This window comes from Alternaria arborescens (assembly GCF_004154835.1).
Source record: "Alternaria arborescens strain FERA 675 chromosome Unknown contig_85, whole genome shotgun sequence".
NCBI classification, from domain to species: domain Eukaryota; kingdom Fungi; phylum Ascomycota; class Dothideomycetes; order Pleosporales; family Pleosporaceae; genus Alternaria; species Alternaria arborescens.
Genome location: NW_021167940.1, coordinates 15,035 through 33,685, shown reverse-complemented (window position 1 = coordinate 33,685; position 18,651 = coordinate 15,035). Strand labels below are relative to the sequence as shown.

The 18,651-nt window shown below is 51.2% G+C and overlaps 7 protein-coding genes across 7 annotated transcripts; 2 read left to right on the top strand and 5 right to left on the bottom strand.

Moving 5' to 3' along the window:
- Nucleotides 1-148: 148 nt before the first annotated feature.
- AA0111_g12536 (Sulfide:quinone oxidoreductase) lies at nt 149-1,547 on the top strand (the record flags this gene model as incomplete). The annotated part of the gene is made up of 2 exons (XM_028646527.1): nt 149-888; nt 941-1,547. The coding sequence occupies 2 exons, from the start codon at nt 149-151 to the stop codon at nt 1,545-1,547; spliced, it is 1,347 nt and encodes a 448-aa protein (XP_028499863.1).
- A 348-nt stretch (nt 1,548-1,895) lies between these two features.
- AA0111_g12535 (hypothetical protein) lies at nt 1,896-2,618 on the bottom strand (the record flags this gene model as incomplete). The annotated part of the gene is made up of 1 exon (XM_028646526.1): nt 1,896-2,618. One exon carries the CDS (start codon nt 2,616-2,618, stop codon nt 1,896-1,898), a length of 723 nt encoding a protein of 240 aa, XP_028499862.1.
- A 502-nt stretch (nt 2,619-3,120) lies between these two features.
- On the bottom strand, nt 3,121-3,849 carry AA0111_g12534 (hypothetical protein; the record flags this gene model as incomplete). Its single annotated transcript, XM_028646525.1, has 2 exons — nt 3,121-3,726; nt 3,781-3,849. 2 exons carry the CDS (start codon nt 3,847-3,849, stop codon nt 3,121-3,123), a joined length of 675 nt encoding a protein of 224 aa, XP_028499861.1.
- A 593-nt stretch (nt 3,850-4,442) lies between these two features.
- On the bottom strand, nt 4,443-5,096 carry AA0111_g12533 (hypothetical protein; the record flags this gene model as incomplete). Its single annotated transcript, XM_028646524.1, has 1 exon — nt 4,443-5,096. One exon carries the CDS (start codon nt 5,094-5,096, stop codon nt 4,443-4,445), a length of 654 nt encoding a protein of 217 aa, XP_028499868.1.
- Nucleotides 5,097-5,605: 509 nt separating this feature from the next.
- On the bottom strand, nt 5,606-7,635 carry AA0111_g12532 (hypothetical protein; the record flags this gene model as incomplete). Its single annotated transcript, XM_028646523.1, has 6 exons — nt 5,606-6,353; nt 6,410-6,519; nt 6,578-6,889; nt 6,947-7,087; nt 7,144-7,411; nt 7,472-7,635. The coding sequence occupies 6 exons, from the start codon at nt 7,633-7,635 to the stop codon at nt 5,606-5,608; spliced, it is 1,743 nt and encodes a 580-aa protein (XP_028499867.1).
- An 804-nt stretch (nt 7,636-8,439) lies between these two features.
- On the bottom strand, nt 8,440-10,997 carry AA0111_g12531 (Pseudouridine-metabolizing bifunctional protein; the record flags this gene model as incomplete). The annotated part of the gene is made up of 4 exons (XM_028646522.1): nt 8,440-9,760; nt 9,817-10,114; nt 10,163-10,744; nt 10,814-10,997. 4 exons carry the CDS (start codon nt 10,995-10,997, stop codon nt 8,440-8,442), a joined length of 2,385 nt encoding a protein of 794 aa, XP_028499866.1.
- A 208-nt stretch (nt 10,998-11,205) lies between these two features.
- Nucleotides 11,206-12,693, top strand: AA0111_g12530 (hypothetical protein; the record flags this gene model as incomplete). The annotated part of the gene is made up of 1 exon (XM_028646521.1): nt 11,206-12,693. One exon carries the CDS (start codon nt 11,206-11,208, stop codon nt 12,691-12,693), a length of 1,488 nt encoding a protein of 495 aa, XP_028499865.1.
- Between the last annotated feature and the right edge of the window lie 5,958 nt (nt 12,694-18,651).

The window sequence follows — 18,651 nt, the reverse complement described above, 5'->3', positions numbered from 1 at the left end:
ACTAGTCTGCGACCCACATGGCATAAAATGTTTAGTCGGGGGTATCGGAGACACCACACGCTTCATCGTGTCGGTCCTCTGTCTGTCTCTACATCCACTTTTCCTTTACTTTCTTAGCCATCGCGGACTGTCGCCGAAAGTTGATACCATGTCCGCACTAGCTCGAAACCGCGGACCACAGATGGCAGCCACATATTCCAAGATCACGCGACCAGCATTCCAACATTCTGTTCGCAGTCTTGCTACAGTAGCACCAGTGCAAACTGCAACACGCAACCACAAAATCGTCGTTATTGGTGGCGGCTCGGCAGGCATATCTCTCTCACATCAACTGCTACGCAAAGGAAACTTCTCACAGGACGACATTGCTATTGTCGATCCTGCACAATGGCACCATTATCAGCCTGGATGGACACTCGTCGGAGGTGGTTTGAAGAAGAAGGAAGACCTACGCCGTCCTTTGAAGGATCTCATGGACCCTAAATTCAAATTCTACAATACCTCGGTGGGAAGCTTCGCACCCGAGGAAAACTACATTACCACCGGTACCGGAGAGAAGATTGCATATGAACAGTTGGTCGTTGTGCCTGGTATTACGCTCGACTATAGTAGTGTGAAGGGCTTGAAAGAGGCGTTGAACGAGAAGGATGCCATGGTGAGCACTATCTACGACTACGAGTATTGCGATAAGGCGTATGAGAATGTGAAGAAATTCAAGAAGGGTGATGCAGTCTTTACTCAACCAGCTGGTGTGGTAAAGTGTGCTGGAGCACCGCAGAAGATCATGTGGCTTGCGTTGGACTACTGGAAGAATGCTGGACTCTACCCGTCGGATATCAACATTAGCTTTGCTACCGGTCTACCTTCCATGTTCGGTGTGCCGAAATAGTAGGTTCCCTACCCCCATGTAATGTGGAAGATACATACTAATACCCTCCAGCGCAGCAGCCTTGGAAAAGCTCCGCGTAGAACGCGGCGTGGAGGGCCTCTTCCAACATGACCTAGCCTCCATCTCCGGAAACACAGCAACATTCAACGTTGCAAACTCTGAACCCATCAAGAAACACTTCGACTTCCTCCACGTCGCACCCAAGAATGTGCCTTGGTCTTTTGTCAAATCCAGCCCCTTGGCCAACGAGGCAGGCTACGTCTCCGTTTCTGATTCTACCACTCAACATACCAAGTACCCCAACGTCTGGTCCATCGGCGACGCATCCTCTTTGCCTACCTCCAAGACCGTCGCTGCCATCACCGCCGAAGCGCCGGTCTTGGTGTCTAACTTGCTTTCTGCGATGGCCGACAAGCCGCTGGAAGCCAACTACGATGGTTACACATCTTGCCCGTTGCTTACTGGGCAGAGAGAAGTCATGCTTGCTGAGTTCAAGTATGGTGGTGTGCCCAAGGAGACCTTCAACAGTTTACTAGGTATTGACCAGGGCGTTCCCAGGAAGGCTTTCTATTGGTTAAAGAAGGACTTTTTCCCGTGGGTGTATGGAAAGTATCACGTCAAAGGTGAGTGGGCAGGACCAAAGGGACTGGCTAGGTGAGAGATTGCTTGGTGGGGAGGATGATCGGAGATCCGTGCTTGTGTTTTGTTCAGGCGTCGCGGATGTTGTTGAGCTATCCCGACCTTTGGGATTGAGACACTTCGTCTTGAGATGACACATTTAGCGCTTTTGTTCTTCCAGCTATATCCAAGACTCAGCTATTTTCGTAGCATAAAAGCCGAAGAAGACATCTCTTTGTCATTTCCATAAATTTTCACGCATATAGTAGCGATATCACGACGAGATGATCATACAGCAATGATCTCAGCAACTGGGGCATATTAATTACTCAGTAGATGCCCACACTACATACTTCCATGGAACAAGAAATGACGCGCATACCGTATCTCACACTACATTCACTTCCACATCCTGGTCCACATTGGGCGGCCAGCACGTCCAAGGGTCTCGATGATGGAGCTCGACCTGTATGTGAAAGCCTTCTTCATCCTTGTGCAAACAGCACAGCCTCTTCACCAAATCATCATTTTGAGCTTGTTTCAAGATCTTACCAATTGGTTGCCCGACTTTGCATCGTTTCTTGTTGGGGTCGGCGGTGGGTGCCACGGAAAAATCAGCCATACTGTCTAGTTGGTCTACATACCCCAAAAGCCACATTAGTCCTTCATCGTTGAGTAGCTGAAGGAACCCGTCGTAAGAGAGAGGGTCTGGTTTTGTGGTAGGTGGAAACTTTCCGAGAGCCTGCTGAGCTGCTGTTACCAATTGAACGCCCTGCTCTCCCAGCCAGATATCGGTCTGGCGGCAGGTCAAGTTGGCGTAGTTGAACTTCTGGAGAGCAGCTATTAGACCCACCGTGGCCTCCGAGATCATTTGATAAGGCTCCGAAATTTCCTGTTGAGCTGACTTGGCATTTTGATGCTGCTCAACGGGTGTACCGCCAAGCTCATATGGGTCCTGCGGATTCAAGGCAATGAAGGTATGCGATGATCGACGGCCTTTACCTTTATGAATGTTATTCATCCACTTGGATCCGGACGAGCTCCCCTGTATAGTTAGAGCGTTTTCGGGGACGCTGGGTTCGTAGAACTCGTGATGAATTGAGTCTGGCATGGCATAGACGACGACGTAGTTTTACGACTCTGTGACTGTCAGTATCTGGCTAACGTAGTAAAGGGCAGAGGGGAGCTTTATGTACCCAGATAATTAAGTTTCATCGGAATGACTGACGATAGTCATCGTTGGCATTTGTACATGTACCATACTAACAACGATGCTTGACTGTCTCAATATGAGCCATGACGGATGTTGACGTAGCTTCCAACGTGTCGGATGTCTTGGTCAGAAACGATTATCGTACTATGTAAGAGTGAAGAAACGATATTTCATGCGATACAGATTCATCGCGTGTATTTCGAGGTGCTCTGGCGGTCAGCACCAAGCGAGAAGCGCAAAATTGGCCACGTGAACACTGAGTCATTCATAACAATAGCAACCCTACCGCCACGTCCCAAGCAGCTGTAAGCCGACTCAGATATCGCGATGTCATGAGGATGACCCAAACCAGTTGTCAAGCATAAGATGAAGGCAGTATCTCGGATAAAACTTGGATGAGTCAGAGACTCATCACAAGTGTGACCACGATGCCGTTGACACCAGGCTGACCACTCGTACCGTCATCCAGAACTTGTGGACATATCTGAAAACCAACTTTCTCGTAGAAAGCTCTTGCACTCGTATTCGACTGCACCATGTCAAGATGTACTCCCACAGCACCTGAGCTCTTCGCAGTGCCCAAAAAGCTGGTCATGAGAGCTGATCCCCATCCTTTTCTCTGATACTCTGGCAAAATATCAATATGTAAATGCGCTGGGTATCGTTCCAACATCTGTGGCCATGGTTGCAGCATGCTGCAGTCCGCCTCATACACGGCCCTTCGGAAATGCTTGATATCCTGTCTCTCCATCTGTGGATCGCCGGTCTGAACGTTCGGATGTGGTACGAGTTTTGGGTCTATAGTCTGAGTGAACACGTCGCGCCAGCGCTGCGCGAAAGCCGTTGTATCCACTGCGCCGATACAGTAACCCACCACGCGTCCATCACCGTCGTCTAGTACGTGACATGTTTCTGGGGTCACATCGGCGTAGACTTTGTACCAGAGGTGTGAGCCTACAGTTCGCGCTGGTTCCCAGTCGAGGCCAGGGTCGATGGTTGTCAGGAACTATAGTTTCAGTCAGGATGACGGTCGTCTAGGAGATAACAGCATAACACATACCACGTGAAGACCATTCTGGTAATCGGTTGATGGGTCGTATACTCGGACGAAGGGTGTTATGGTCGGCATTGTCTACTAGAACGCGTAGGGAATATGGGACAGGTGGGCACTTGAAAACGCTGACGCGCAAGCTCGATGATGGCGCTTGTACTCTTTCTGATTATAGACCAGTGAACTGCTAAGGGAATGTATGAAGTGATACAGATCAAGCAGCATAATTACAAGGTATTGTTCAGGCCCAGTCAAGCAGCATTTATTGTGCAAAAGGCACACGGCGGTGATGAGGGGTTCAGCTTGCGCTCGCCTGATGATTGGCCGCACAGCGCCGCGTCGCATAAATGACATGCTGGAATACGAGAGCCCAAGAGGTTCTCTAATATCGTCCCGCTTCATATGCGAATCAATCGTCGCGTCTGGAAAAAGGTAAGACGCGTGAACACGGTGACCCTGCATTCTACGTGATGACAGACCCTTACGCTAAACCACTTTTGGCTTACCAGCTCAGTCAGTGATGTCACTTCCAGCACCACATCACAACACATGGCTACCCATCTGTCGTCGACATACTTTGAATCATGTACCTTATACAAGAAAAAGAATTAGATAGATACAGAAATCACAATGTACATCTTACAGTCTACATTATCTTCTGATGAGAAAACTTATAAAGGTAAATAGCATTGTAGTCTTCTAGGCTTCCTATCTATATCTATATCGATATAATGCGCTTTGTTGTAGTAGGAAGAGGTACTCTGCCCTAAAGAGGTGTTTTGAAGTACGAGAAGATTGCGATTGAGTCGTTCACTCAAGTTCTCGAGTGTCCAGAGGTTCTCGAGGACAAGCTCCAGGGTCCAGTAGTGCAGAGTTGCGGTATCTCTGACATCGTTGAAGTGGGGATCCATGATTCTCTTCTGTATCACCTCTGAAATTCCCAACTCTTGCATAGTGGTGCGTGGGTCTTCAGTGATGTCGTGGCAGAAGTAGTCGATGTGCGCTTCGAGAACTTCTTGGAAGCTAAGCTCATCTTCAGAGGTCCACCTCTTCAGAAGCTTCTCCGATGTTTCTTTTGTAAAGCCTATGAACTCAAAGGCCTGAACAGAGTAAAGGTTTAGCGGAACTTCCAGATCAGGGTGGACGGATGGTAGTTCAGTCGCAGAAGAGGAAGTAGTGCTCGAGGCCATGACAGTGTCAGGAGGGGAGAAGAGTTGTCCGGAAATTCTTCGTGTGCCGTTCTTTGGATCTCCGACAAGATTGCGATCGAACTTCTTGATGTTGTTGAGTACCCAACCTTCGAGGATATCATTCGGGAGACCCATGGTGAGCGGGGATGGGAGTTTTGAACTTGAAGACATCAGTGACAGAAGGAGTTTTTGAAAGTCCAGTGTGTGTGTGTGTGTGTGTGTGTGTGTGTGTGTATGTGTGTGTGTGAGAGAGAGAGAGAGAGAGAGAGAGAGAGAGATAAAGAAAAGAGAAAGAGAAAGGCAGCTAGATTTATATGCTTGTAGGGAGAAAATCTGGTAGCGTCACAACACATGGATGTGCGATGCCAAACTTTGGTTGCCTTCCGTCCCCCAAAAGTGGATGACAACCAAAGTATGGAATCGCCCTCACATGCTAAGTCGATATCCGCCACTTTCCCCAAAGATTTCGCTATGCGCTTTCATGTCGCTTCTCTTGCTCTGGCTGTTGTCCAAAAACGACGGTACTTCATGCAATGACTCATGACTACCAATCTGTCATTGACATACTTTGAATCATGTACTAGACAGGAACAACTACTTACCAAGACTACGCACTCGTGCCCCACCCAAGCTCAAACTCACTATCATCCCATGGTACTAACAAGCCCAAAGTCGCCTTCAACAAACGATCCATGAGGACCAAGCGAGTACACCTGGGGCATGTCCGCCCTAGCCACCTCCTCAAAAGTCCTCCCATCAAGTCCCACAAGAATACTATGCGTCCCTTCCTTATTAATCGTAATCGTAATCACAATCCCATCATCCTCGTCCGTCGCACCCGGCCGCTGAATGAAAATAGGCTCTGTAGGACAACTCTCGCCATGTTGCGGAATCCAAGACTTGAACGTGCCCGTCTGCCAATCCGACTTGAACAGGTGTCCGTAGAAAGAGGCGTGGGTCATTCCTCCTCCTCCTCCGTTGGATACGCCGTTTCCGAGACGGCCAATGGGGACTTGGGTGCCTGGTGCGGACACGCCGTTGCCGGATACACCGTAGACATAGCGGTAGTTGGGGTTCATCGACGCGGGTTTCGAGATACGGGGTAGCTCAGCCATCATGTCTGGGATGGCGGCTTTGACTGTGCCGCGGGCGATGACGGCGGGGTCTTTGGTGTCTACGGCAGCGAGTTCGTAGCGGACGAGGCGGCCGACTTGGTATGGTTTTAGCGGGTTGATGACGTTGGAGATGGCGTATTCGTTGTAGGGGTAGTGGTCGGCTTTGTAGCTAGCTATGTCGACGTGGACGTTGGTGTGGCCGGTCTTGGGGTCGACGTAGTCGTATGCGTTTGCTGTGTGGAAGAAGTAGAAATTGGGGACTTCATAGGACGCGACGCTGGTGGGGTTTAGTTGGGGGGTTCGAAGTCGTTAAGTTGAGATTGAGGTACTTACAGCTTGCCATCTGTCTTGTTTAACACGTAGAAGTAAACGGGAGAGTCGTGCTCGCACTTCATCGCTTCGATGATGGTCTTTGTAGGATCGCTGGTATCCATGGTGACGGGCTGTTTGCATGTTAGCAAGAGAACCCCATTATCCTAGATTTTGCGAAACAACACTTACGTTTCTGACAAACACGACGTACTTGTCGGTCATGGCGAGAGCATGCGTGTAGCATGGTTTGCATGGGAGAGCGGATTTCCACAAGAGATGTGCCGGGTTCGATGCAACGTCGAGCGCGAAAACATACATAATGCCAGCTGCGTCGATCAGGTAGTTGTAGGTTTGACCTCGCCTGCGGTCATGAACAGGGTGGGCGCAGCAACCAGCTCCAGCGAGCTCGGGATCAATGGTCGCATGGGTAAGCAACCGCTTTGGTTCGAGAGTCTTCGCGTCACAGATTTGCATAGCATTCCAGTCAGTGTGGACTAGAATCTGTGTTCAAACATGAGCTCGGTCGGGTTCATTCAAGGTCTGCCAAGTGTTGCTTACCTCCTGAGTGGCGGGATCTTCCGCCTGAATACCTCTTGAATTGGGATTCTTATCCTTTGGAAGGTGCATACCGCGGCGTGGCTGCACATGGATGTTGAAGTCGTCCGGCGCCGAGAAATCATTAGGAAGATATACGGTTTGCTGTGCTGGAATTAGGCTACAATCGTTTCAACCATGATTTCTAAGATCCCACTTACACGAGCACCGAGCAATTTCGAACACGGGTCCTGAGCTTCAAAGAGAGGAGTGTTGGGATTAGGGCCCATCCAGGAGTTTGTAACATAGCCATCTTTCATTGCTCGTCGCACGATTCCGTTATGCGTGTAGCGGCTCATGTAGTAGACACGGCCGTCAACCATGCGGAACTTGTGCAGCAAGCCCAGGCCATCGAAGAGATGCTGAATAACTACTCTGGGCGTTGAGTCGTCCTCTGAAGTTGGGACTGTGAAGCGTCCAACGCCCACCCTATGTTTTATTCAATATCGACGTTTCACTGCGATCATAGAATACAATCTAGTGACTTACCTCAAGAAAGAACCATGAAGCCACTTAGGCCATGTACCGCCGAGCTTACATTCAACCTCCGTTGTGGTTTCTGGTACGTCCTGGAAGTAGGTCGGAGCGTACTTGAGTTCCTCCTCGGTGATGATGTCCCACCGGTAGCCTTCTGGCTTTTGATCGAATGGCATTTCGAGATGGAGGTAAGAGAACTCAAGAAGTTATATTGGAGAAGCATATGACAAGGTCTTTGGTATATGCAGGATACTGATCGGCAAGAGTGTTGTTTATAAGGGTTCACAGTGCCATACAATGCCTTGTATATCCTCACTTCCCTCCATCGCGGAACAGACTGGAACAGCGACAGTAAGCATCCAATCTATGAGGGCCGATTGTGCCTCAGCAACAAGCAGACAAGGTTGCTGAGCTCGGCCATGAAACACGGAAAGTTCTATGTAGTCCCTGTTTTTGCGTATACAATGCACCCAATCTGGTTAAGTGGGGAGCTGCACGCATGGGGGTTCAGGTAAGCTACATGGTGCCCAGACTTTCTAGCACGACCTCGGAACCATCGCCTACAAAAGACACCGGAACATGTAGCTGCCGTTTCCTGTCTATCAAGCGGGTACGGAAGTGTAGTGCATTCGTCGTGTTGGAGATTTGTAATTCTCAGCTTCCGGTTGGGTGATACTGGCGGATCTACACACAAAAGCCACATCCGATCCGACTTCGAGTCAGTCCCGTTGACCGCCAAGCCCTTATAAGCCTGTGCTGAGGTTATATCGCGGAGATGTTGAGCGGGAATGGCCATCACGGTCGGAGGTTTTGTGGATATTGCCTCTGCATGAATCTAATACACTCAGCCTCTATTGCCTCGGCACAACATGTTAACATGTAAGCTCGGGTATATGCCAGCAACCCTGACTTTGACAGCACACTTGAATTAGTAGTGGGGTGATTCCTTGTCTAAAGTGAGAGACCTATGACCCAACAGCTTACATCTTCAGTCCCCTCAACTCCGGACTAACAGCCTCTCTGCTCTTCAAACTCTCGCCCGCAGCCCTCTGCGCGAATCCCACAACATCCTGCACCGTCTCTCCTCGACTCAGGCCATATGCCAAGGCACCGCAAAACGTATCACCAATGCCATTTACACTGACTACCTCATGTGGTTCGAGTACTTTTTCCACAGGAAACAATCTCACGTAGAGACCACCAACGGTAGCTGCACCATCAGAAGACATGTTCCTCGCCAACACATACTGCCGCTCGCGATCTTCCCTCAGCTCTTTTGCATCAGAGGCTAGGAGTTTCGTCATGAGTACACCCTGAGGACCAAGCTTGGTTAAGATTGTGGGGAAGAAGGGAAGGAGTTTGATGGCTTGTTGAGGGATGCCTTGGTCTACTATGTCACCACCCACTGTGACGGCTAATGGGACTCTCAAGCCACCGTTGGGGATACCCAATGCATCGATGACGCTGAACCATTCGGGCGACTCGAACAGGGAGGCCTGGCTGGCGAAATCATGGAGTGCAGTGAGTTCGTAAGTGTTGGGTGTTATGATGTCTGCTAGAGGCTTGGGGTAAACTGATGGGTGAGTGGTAGATGGGAAAATGCGTAGTGACTTGGCTGTAGAAACTGGTTCGAAGATGGTGGTAGTATCTGAGTGACGAGCGGCTTGGAGCCAAGTGTGCAGGGCGGAGGAAGACCAGTTCGCATCTGCAACGAAGGCTTTGGGTCGAGCTGAAGCGTTGTTGAAGATACTGGTGGCTAGTTGTTGGATAGTTTCATTGGGGATCATCTCTAGGATTGACATATCTGCCATGGCGAGTGCAAGATCTTTGTTCGTGTTGTTGATGGCGACATATTGCGCTGTTCTAGACGGCGCAGGGAGTGTTTCGATACCGGAAGTTGACATGCCTTCTTGCTGCAGTTGGCTAATCGCCGCGCGACCACTCAAGTCGTCACCAACAGCACTATGCAGGTGAACAAAAGAGCCGAGCAAATGGGAGGCTTTAGCAATATTATGTGCGACACCTCCAAGTGTCTGAGTTATGACTGCTGGATTCGAGGTGTGCGGAAGTGGATCTGTCTGGCCCGCAGAAGCCTTGAACGGAGCATAATCACAAGAAAAGTCAACTGCAAGAGCGCCTGCGACAACCACATCGGGGTCTTTTCGAGGCTCAGTACTGGATGAGAATGACGTGGTAGGAGTTGAAGCAGGCTCAGAGGGCGACGAGGTTGCATTGCGCAGCTCCTCGCGTGGAGTAGACGAGAGATTGGATGGAATGGGAGTAAAGTAAGAGGAATTCCGTCTAGTATACTTACATCAGCGCCAGTCTACGATGGAGCAACAAGAGTGCTGGCTCACCCTTGGGCTTGTTCCTGTTTTGCTTCGAGGATGGCGAGTTCTCGTGCTACGATAGTGGCCCTCTTCACGTTGGATTCTATCAGGGCTCTGTTGGCAGGTATGCTCTTGCCCTTGCTGAGTTCTTTGATCTTGGCAAGGACAAAAGGCGTGTTGTCCTTGCCAGAGATGTTGGACGCCTCGGCCTGTTTTAGAGCCTCGGCAATGATGACATCCATCTCATCCTTGGGTATAGCGAAATCGGTAGGGACGGGGTTGGCGAAGAGAAGACCGGACGAGATTTGGAGTGCGTGTTGGGCGTCTGTATGGCATCAGAAGCAGACATCATGGAACATGGTCACAGACTTACATATAACGGCAGCCGCTTCAATCTCATCGGCAATGGTGGTGGGACTCTTGACTCCACTGTCTCTGGACCAGAAAGCGGGGAAGTCTACGTTTCCTTGCCGTCCATCGGCGAAGGTGCCTACGCCGACGCCTTCTGTCTCAAGGTACTCGATTGTTCGCGGTATGTCGAGGAAGCTCTTGCAGCCACTGGAGATGACGGTGACTGGGGTCCTCCCAAGCTCGGTCAAATCGGCAGAGATGTCCATGCTTGACTCGGCACCACGGTGGACTCCACCGAGGCCGCCTGTTCCAAAGATCTTGATTCCAGCGAGATGGGCCAGCAGCATAGTGCCGGAGATGGTGGTGCCTCCGTTGAAGGACTTATCCGTCAGTCGCATGCCACATACATAGCCGAGGTCGCGTCGCGAGAGCTTCATTGTGTTTGCCTTGCCAGCAGAAGAGGCGAGTCTGATCAGCTCCTCTGGGTCCATGCCTACACGTGCTACGCCGTCGAGGATGCCAATGGTGGCTGGGATGCCGCCATTCGTTCGGACTACGCTTTCGAGGAGGGATGCAAGGGCTACGTTTTCAGGATAGGGGAAGCCTGCATGGGTCAGCTGTCTGTGTTTGTATACATATACATATACATATATATGTGTGTGTGAATACCCACCATGCGTGTAGATTGTCGTCTCGAGCGCGACGACGGGCTTCTTCGAGTTGAGAGCTTCGCGCACCTCGTCCGAGACACGGAAGAAGCCATTGTTGGTCAAGTGACGCTTTCCGGCTGCGGTGGCTATTCTACAGCGGCTTGAGAGTATCCGCGGCCGGCCAATTGATAGTGCAAGTAGTCTCATGGTGGCGTGTAAGGTGTCAGTAGTAGTACATGGAGGGGTGAGCTCAAGCTGTCTATGCCAAGACGCGGAGGTGCCAGGGAACTCCGAAGAGAACACCTACGACGCAACACATCCGCGTAACACATCGCCGCGTAACCACCAATTGACGCAACAATTCCCCCAACATCGACCTCATACATGACTGGATAGCTTAACTGCTGTTCCAACAATGAGGTCCTCCCTCTTTACCAGCTGCATAGCAGCGCTCTCGAGCCTGGCCAGCGCCGAACTCAACCTCTCCCAGCCGCTACTATCCAAGCAGGTGCTACCCACTACCTTCACACCGCCGCAAGTCTTCAAGAATGCAAACCTGGTCCGCACCACCAACCTGGACAAGGCGTATCCGAGGGAGACCATCAACGTCATAATCGAGAACATTGACGACAAGGCGCAATCCGAATACTACCTGCCATTCGAGTCGAGCTTGCTGTCCAAGGTTGGCGGCTTCGAAGTAAGAGACAAGAAGGCGGCCGAGAAGGGCATCTTCAAGGTCGAGGTTGTGGGCTTCGACACGGAGAGTTCCGTCGAGTTCTACAAGATTCATCTGCCAGAGCCCCTCGCACCCAAGGCCCAGCAGACCATCACCATCTCCTACTCCATTCTCTCGGCTCTGAAGCCCGTCCCCGCCCAGCTCGCCCAGACAGACAAGCAGTATCTGCAGTACGACTTCAGCGCATACGCCCCCTCGGCCTATCTTACCGAGAAGCAGCGAACCAAGGTCAAGTTCCCCAACAGCGACGTGCCAGACTACACCACCCTCCCCGCCGAGCTCAACGACGAGCAGACGCCCGACCCGCAGAAGCAAGGCTCCACCTTCACCTACGGTCTCTACAACAACGTGCCTGCCGGGGCCCAGCAGCTCGTGAGCGTGCGCTACGAGTTCACCAAGCCCCTCACACACGCCACACTGCTGGAGCGCGACATCGAGGTCTCACACTGGGGCGGTAACCTGGCAGCCGAGGAGCGCTACTGGCTCGTCAACCAAGGCGCAGGCCTCAAGAACCACTTCTCGCGCGTAGAATGGCAACGCCAGTCCTACCTCAACCCACCCACCTTCGCCCTCAAGGGCCTGGCACTGCCTCTCGCCCCCGGCTCCGTCGACCCCTACTTCACCGATGACATTGGCAACGTCTCCACCTCAAAGTTCCGCCCAGGCAAGAAAGAAGCACTTCTCGAGTTGAAGCCGCGATACCCCATCTTCGGAACCTGGAAGTACAGCTTCCGTGTTGGTTGGAACGCAGACCTCTCTTCGTATCTGCGCAAGCTCTCTACCGGCGACACCTACGCCCTCAAAGTCCCTTTCCTCGAGGGTCCTCGTTCCGGCGAAGGTATCTCTTACGGTCGCCTAAACCTCCGCGTTATCCTCCCTGAAGGCGCTACCAATGTCAAGTTCTCCACCACCGTCCCCATTGTCCGCAACGAGACCAGCCTCCACAAGACCTTCATGGATACTCTGGGCCGTACCACACTGGAGCTGACGGCTATCAACCTCGTCGATGAGTTCAGGGATCGCGATCTCGTTGTCACATACGACTACCCGTGGACAGCTGGGTACAGGAAGCCCGTGGTCATCACACTGGGCATGTTTGCCGTATTTGCTGTTACATGGGTATTGGGTAGCATTGATACCAGCATTGGAAAGAAGAAGACTGCGTAGACGCAGAGCCGAGAAAGATTCAAGTGTACAAAACAAGAAGGGGGCAGAAGGTACGATATTGATAAAAGTTCCATATCGATGTATTTGACTGCTAGAACTGGGTTCATGGCGAGCGAGGAGTATGTTGATTTTTTACTGAATAACATGTAAGAAGAATGAATATGAGATTCCGATTTCCAGCAATCTAGTGCATCACACACTACTTTTCAAACTAAACATCTTTCCCTTTGCTCCCCAACCTAGTCAATACCTCATCCTCCCAACACCAAGCAAGGAATCCAATCAGATGCCTCAAAAGGGATCCTTGCACCCCTTGACACGATGAACATGCCGACAAATAACCACAACACCCTCTCCACACCCCATCCTTCTCACCTCACTCTTAACAACCTGCGCAATCCTCTCCGCAATAGCAACACTCCGATGTGTGCCCGCATGACAACACACACTCATACTCACCTCCACGTTCCCCCCACCAGACCCATACCTCGTGCTCCTTCTCTCCTCCTCTCCAAACCGCAATAGCCTCTCCACCGCCCTGTGAGCCGCTCGTCTCGCCTCGCCATCTTCCATGACAACATCCTGTATCCGTTTACTGACGCCAGAGTATTCTCTGCACAGCTCAGGAGACGGAGGACGTACGCGGCGCGCATCGATGGTATAGAGATGCGGGATTGGGGGGGAGCGGCGTGGGACTTGGGTGGAGAGGAGGTTGGCTATTGTGGATTCGGAGCGGACTAGGTCTGTGGCGTAGGTTGTTATGTACACGGTTGGGTGGGTGGGAGATGGCGGTGGTGGTGGTGGTGGGGATTTGGAGTGGAAATAGGGCTGCTGGTAGTGTTGTGGTGGCACACGTGTGTATGTTGAGTGCAATCTGGGTAGGCTGGTGTGTACAGGTGAGGTGCTGCGGCGGTATCGTTCTTGATGGTGGAGTTGGGAATCGTATTCGTAGGTTGAGGTGTAGGACTGGTGATGCTTTCTAGGCATTCTTTCCGAGGGTGAACGTTGTCGTAAGGTGGTGGATCGGGGCGGTATGTAGTATCTGCGTTCTCTCTCTCTTTCTTGGTCCCGTTCCCGTCCCCTTTCCTTTGCCCTTGCGCGTTCTCTCTCCCTCTGCCTTTCTTCCTCGGCTATCCTGATCGTCCTGCTCGAGCTGCTTTGAGCAGGCGGTAGGTCGAAATGCACGTGCCTGCTCGCCGTCTTCTTGAGGCTGCTCTTTCGAGGAGTTCTGTCCGGCTGTGGTGCTTGTACGGGTCTAACGTATCTCCAGGTCCTGGTTTGCACAGGCCTGTGGGATGTACTCGGTCGCGAGTACGATGTTTCGTAGTAGGAACTGTAGCGACGTGGTTCAGTGTATGAGTAGGGTCTGGACATGTAAGTTGTTTCGTATGATCTTGCTGCGAAGTTATGAGGATAGGGATAAGGGTAGAGGTATGTTGAAGAGCAGGGAGGAGGAGCAGAAGTGTATCGGTACATGATTGCTCCTTCTTCTTTCCATGCCTTTTGCGATAGAGAGTACGATACTTCTCTTCTACAAAATGCAAATGATTATTGTGCCATGATCAGTGGAGGAAAGATATTGGTAGTCTAGGTTAGGTACATTTGTGAAAGATTAAGAACTCTCCGCGCAGGTTCAGGGTAGCACACGATACTCATAGTATGGTGTCCCGTGCTTGTAAGCAAGTCGATAGGTAGTCATGGCTCGTGGGAGTCACAGTCGCACACAACGACATCGCGTTCCTGCTTCCCCGCATTGCCATGTGTTGAATATACATCGCGCCTATTGAGTCTTATATCTGGAAAGTGGAAGTGAAAGTTTGAGAGCAAGCCAAACGTAGTTGAGGTCTTCTTCCCTACTGACTAAATCAACCTGGCTGGAGTGAAGAACAAACTCATGACGATGCAAATGAGAGAAAGAAAAAAAAAGGATGAAGACGATAAAGAGGAAGTAGCGATTGGATGTGATGCCAAAGTAGACAGTAGAAGAAGATAAGGAACTGCCCCAGTAGATGCCTATTCGTGCAATCGTTCCTCCTTTGTATGTTGCTCTGTTACAGCATCGACATCTCGCGGACTCGTCTGCCTGTGATATTTCCAGACATTGCGAATGACTGTTGACCACCATTCCCGATCTACAAACACGACCATACGAATACGCAAGGGCTTAGATCATTTTTACACCTCTATATGAAAATCTCAGTCAAATCCGCAAAGTGCCAACGTATTGATCTGGATTGACGGCAGCTACACTCAAAGTCGTAGCGGTTGTTCGATGAAAATTTACAACTCGGCATAACGAACATTCAGTCAAGCTTTTCCATGAATACTCCGGTGGGTCATCTACTAACGCTCTCCAGCTTCGTTGCTGCACGACATTGCTAGCTGCGCCACTCAGCTTCGCTTCCATTGCAACGGTCTATCAAACGCGTGAGGATCCTGGCCAGATACTTCGCAATGCGCTCCGTGTCACTCTACTCGCTTGCGTTGGGCATCGTCGAAGTCAAAGTCCCTTAACCCTGACCTTTGAATGACTTGCTGATGATGTGCACAACGGTCGCGGCGTGCAGTGGCACTTCGGTCGTACTCTGTCGTTTGCGGTCCGGTTTCAGGCCTTCATCCTCCGTTGGGCAGCAAACTCCCATGTCGCTCTTCGCACGGCTCACCAACCGCGGCAATGACCTGGTCAGAAATCAAGCTGTAGATGTCCACAGTACGGTCTCTCCGCACAAGCGAGCAGTTGTGATTGCTTACGAGTCGATGCGCAGCATCGAGCGATCGATTACGCTCGAGAGAGGTCGCCATTCTGAGGGCCCCACAAGGACCCTGCGCTCTTTCGAACACCTTGAGAAGAACCTGATGTCTCGTTATGTGGAGAATCTTGAGCACATTCATTGTGCATGTCTGATACAGGCATACCGTGGCTTCCAAGCCCCCGAAGTTGCGGTCTGACATTTTCGGAACCGCTGAGGGGTCCGGCTTGGTGTATCGTGGAACAGCAACCCGGACTACTCCACAATAATACCTTTGGAGGTACAAAGCGACTCTTGGAGGCATGGATAAGCTCTATTGGAGCAAATGAGGCTAACAGCTGACAAGGTACAGCTACTTCTCTGATTGAGCTGGAAGTGGACTCCGTGCCGTCTCATCATGCCACATGTACTGACATGGTGCTCTCCAACACCATGCACGACAAATCTCTCGGATCTCTTGTCACAGAGAAACCGCGTGTTGTCTGAAAGGGCCGAGTTGTATCAGCCGTTCGCTTGCAAATTCGATCCGTTTTGGGGCTCGTTGCGATACGTGCCGGAACAGAGTTGTCACCGAATTGGAACCGACAGCCGCTTCTCAGCGGCTCGATAGTGCACATGCTCGTCTCGAAAGAAAGTCGAACCGAGTCGGGGAGATCATGACCGAGATTGCACGGATTGCACGGGTTGCACGGATTGCACGCTCCATGAGACGCGTACAGAAGGCGCTCAGAACATTCCAAGGTACCTCCAAATCTCTCCGGCAGTACAAGGCTCCACTGTAGGTGACTCTCGACGTTGGGGTTCCTGACCCCTCCCCCCTGCCAGGGATTCTGCAATGCACCCCAGACCCTAGCTGCTTACCGGCAATCGTGACCAGAACGGTGTTTCGGAGAATGTCTCCTAGTTGCATGCGATAAACAGCCACCGATAAGTACCGGAGCCAAGGGCCCCATCTTGCATACTCATCCTCTACGCACACCGATATCCTGCATACAAGCTGAGACAACGTTAATAATAATAGATGCATAAGGCGCATCTTGCGTTTGCAGAGGCATGTACCATTGCGGGGTATACCGTTACAATCTCGGCTACAGCTGCATTGCGGCTTTTCCTGTGGGAGGTGCCTCTAGCCGATGCGACGCCTGTCTAATCGGTGAGGGAGCATGCGTTGGATTGGCGAAGATGGAAGCCAACGGTAAGCACAGCACGATTTGTGTTACTTTTGCTGTCAACGTTTCGCGTGCGTGGGATGCGATTCGACGACCGGTGTCGTTGCTGCAGGCAGCATCTGGGGTGATGGCCCGAATGTGGACTCTGCTGTGAAAGGCGGGCTGTGAATTTGCTGACTATGACCTTTGTCATACTGCTAGTCGCAGTTTTGGAGAGTTTACCGCTCTGGGCGCCTCACTTTTTCAACTTTGGTTAATGTCGACCTCCATGGTGTGTCATACACCTTCTCTCTCGCCCAACATGGTAGTCTAGTCGTTGTCGAACGTCAGAGAAAGTCGCTATCGATTCGCAAGACGAATGCGACGTTAGCAGTGAACGAAGATCATGTTCCGGGGTCTATGAGATCTGCGGGGATGTCCTCCGCCCGTCCTTCCATAATGCTTACAGCATACGTACCTGGGCAATATCATGTGAAGAACCATGTGAACTTTATGGGAAATTTTATCGATTGGTGTTGGGGTGCAGGAAATCCTTTGCTGTGTTCGCTCACGAGCGCGAAGCGAGCGCGATTTTGCAGCCTTACTCGCGAACATATATCAGGGTTACGAAGAAGCAAACACGAAAGCACGTGCTGAACCATCGAATCGAGCTATACAGCTATCGAGTCCGGCCTAGCGTTGGGTCGGAATTGACAACCGACACCATCATAGCATCGTGATCTCCAACAATAGACATCGGATTCGCGTTCAAATGCGATATCATGTTCGCTCGGAGCTAGACCAGGTGACGAGTATGGCCCCAGGCATGATGTGATGATGTGCACCACGAACTTAAACAGGAACTTGCATTGCCGAAGGAAAGCGAGGTGTCGTAACCTTATCCCGAATGCCCAACGCCATCTTCACGCGTTCACGCGACGGAGTCCTCTCCGCAGCGTCTCAATAACGCCTTTTTCGCTAGTTTCCCAGCATTCAGCACAAAACATAGGCTCGCTGCTGCCCAACACAACGCTTCACCGTATCAAACCTTACTCCGTTCCCGTGTCGTGTTGCAGTCCACCGTAATTTCATCAGATGATTGCAAAGTCAATGGCGAGGTGGAGAAAGGTCCGACGGGCAGCCTGGAAAGCATTTGGACACTGCTCCATAGTACGAATACGCCGAAGACAGGATCGACGCTGCATTTGCGTAATGCGCGAAGGAATTAATATTGGAGACAGGCAGGTAGACGTGCAGATTTTTTGGAGAACGCAGGTCCCTGCTTCATGCAGATACGCGAGAGCAAGAAACCCAATTGCAACGAGATTATGCCGACTATTCTTACCCCAAAATGATCGACGCAGCAATGCGCGACCCATTCTAATCTTTGGAGCTCTTCGGGACAATGTGTAATCCACGTATGATTCCTGAGGCTCGGAATTATCGATCTGCGCTGTCCAAGCAAAATTGTGGGAGCATGATCGCAAAACTCGTACGAGTTGCTTCACCGTACACACCTAATTTGTAGTAGTGTGTAACCACAGGCAAGCCCCATTTCGGTGGTGTCGACGCGACGTCACGTTCCGGAGGGCTTGGTGGGCAGCATGTCAAGATACCTAGCACGTGGATAGTCATTAGCAAGAAAGCCAAGAAAGCCGTCATCGCAGTTCTTCAGAAACAGAAATCAATTTCGAGGCCAGGGTCCAGGCTATCGACAAGCGGCCTCTTCACCGGAAGCCTCCGTTACGTTTTTTTCGACGAGCCGTCGGACGACCTCGGGAGGCGGCAATTAGCGCCGGGGCAGCGCAACCACCACCAGGAACAAGTGTTGCGCTCCTGTCAAACGTGCTAGCCAACCAAAGTTTTTGATTAAACTAGAGATATGGTGCAAGATGAGCATGTTCCAAGGTTGCAGGATGCAAGACGCAGGTCGTGATTCTTTCGCGGAATTCGTACCCTGATTAGGATTACTTGGACGTTGGAGGCGTTTTAACCTGATTATGCGGGCGGGTTGTTTTGTTTTGGAGGTGGGACAGATTGAAGGGTTTGGAGATCGCTTA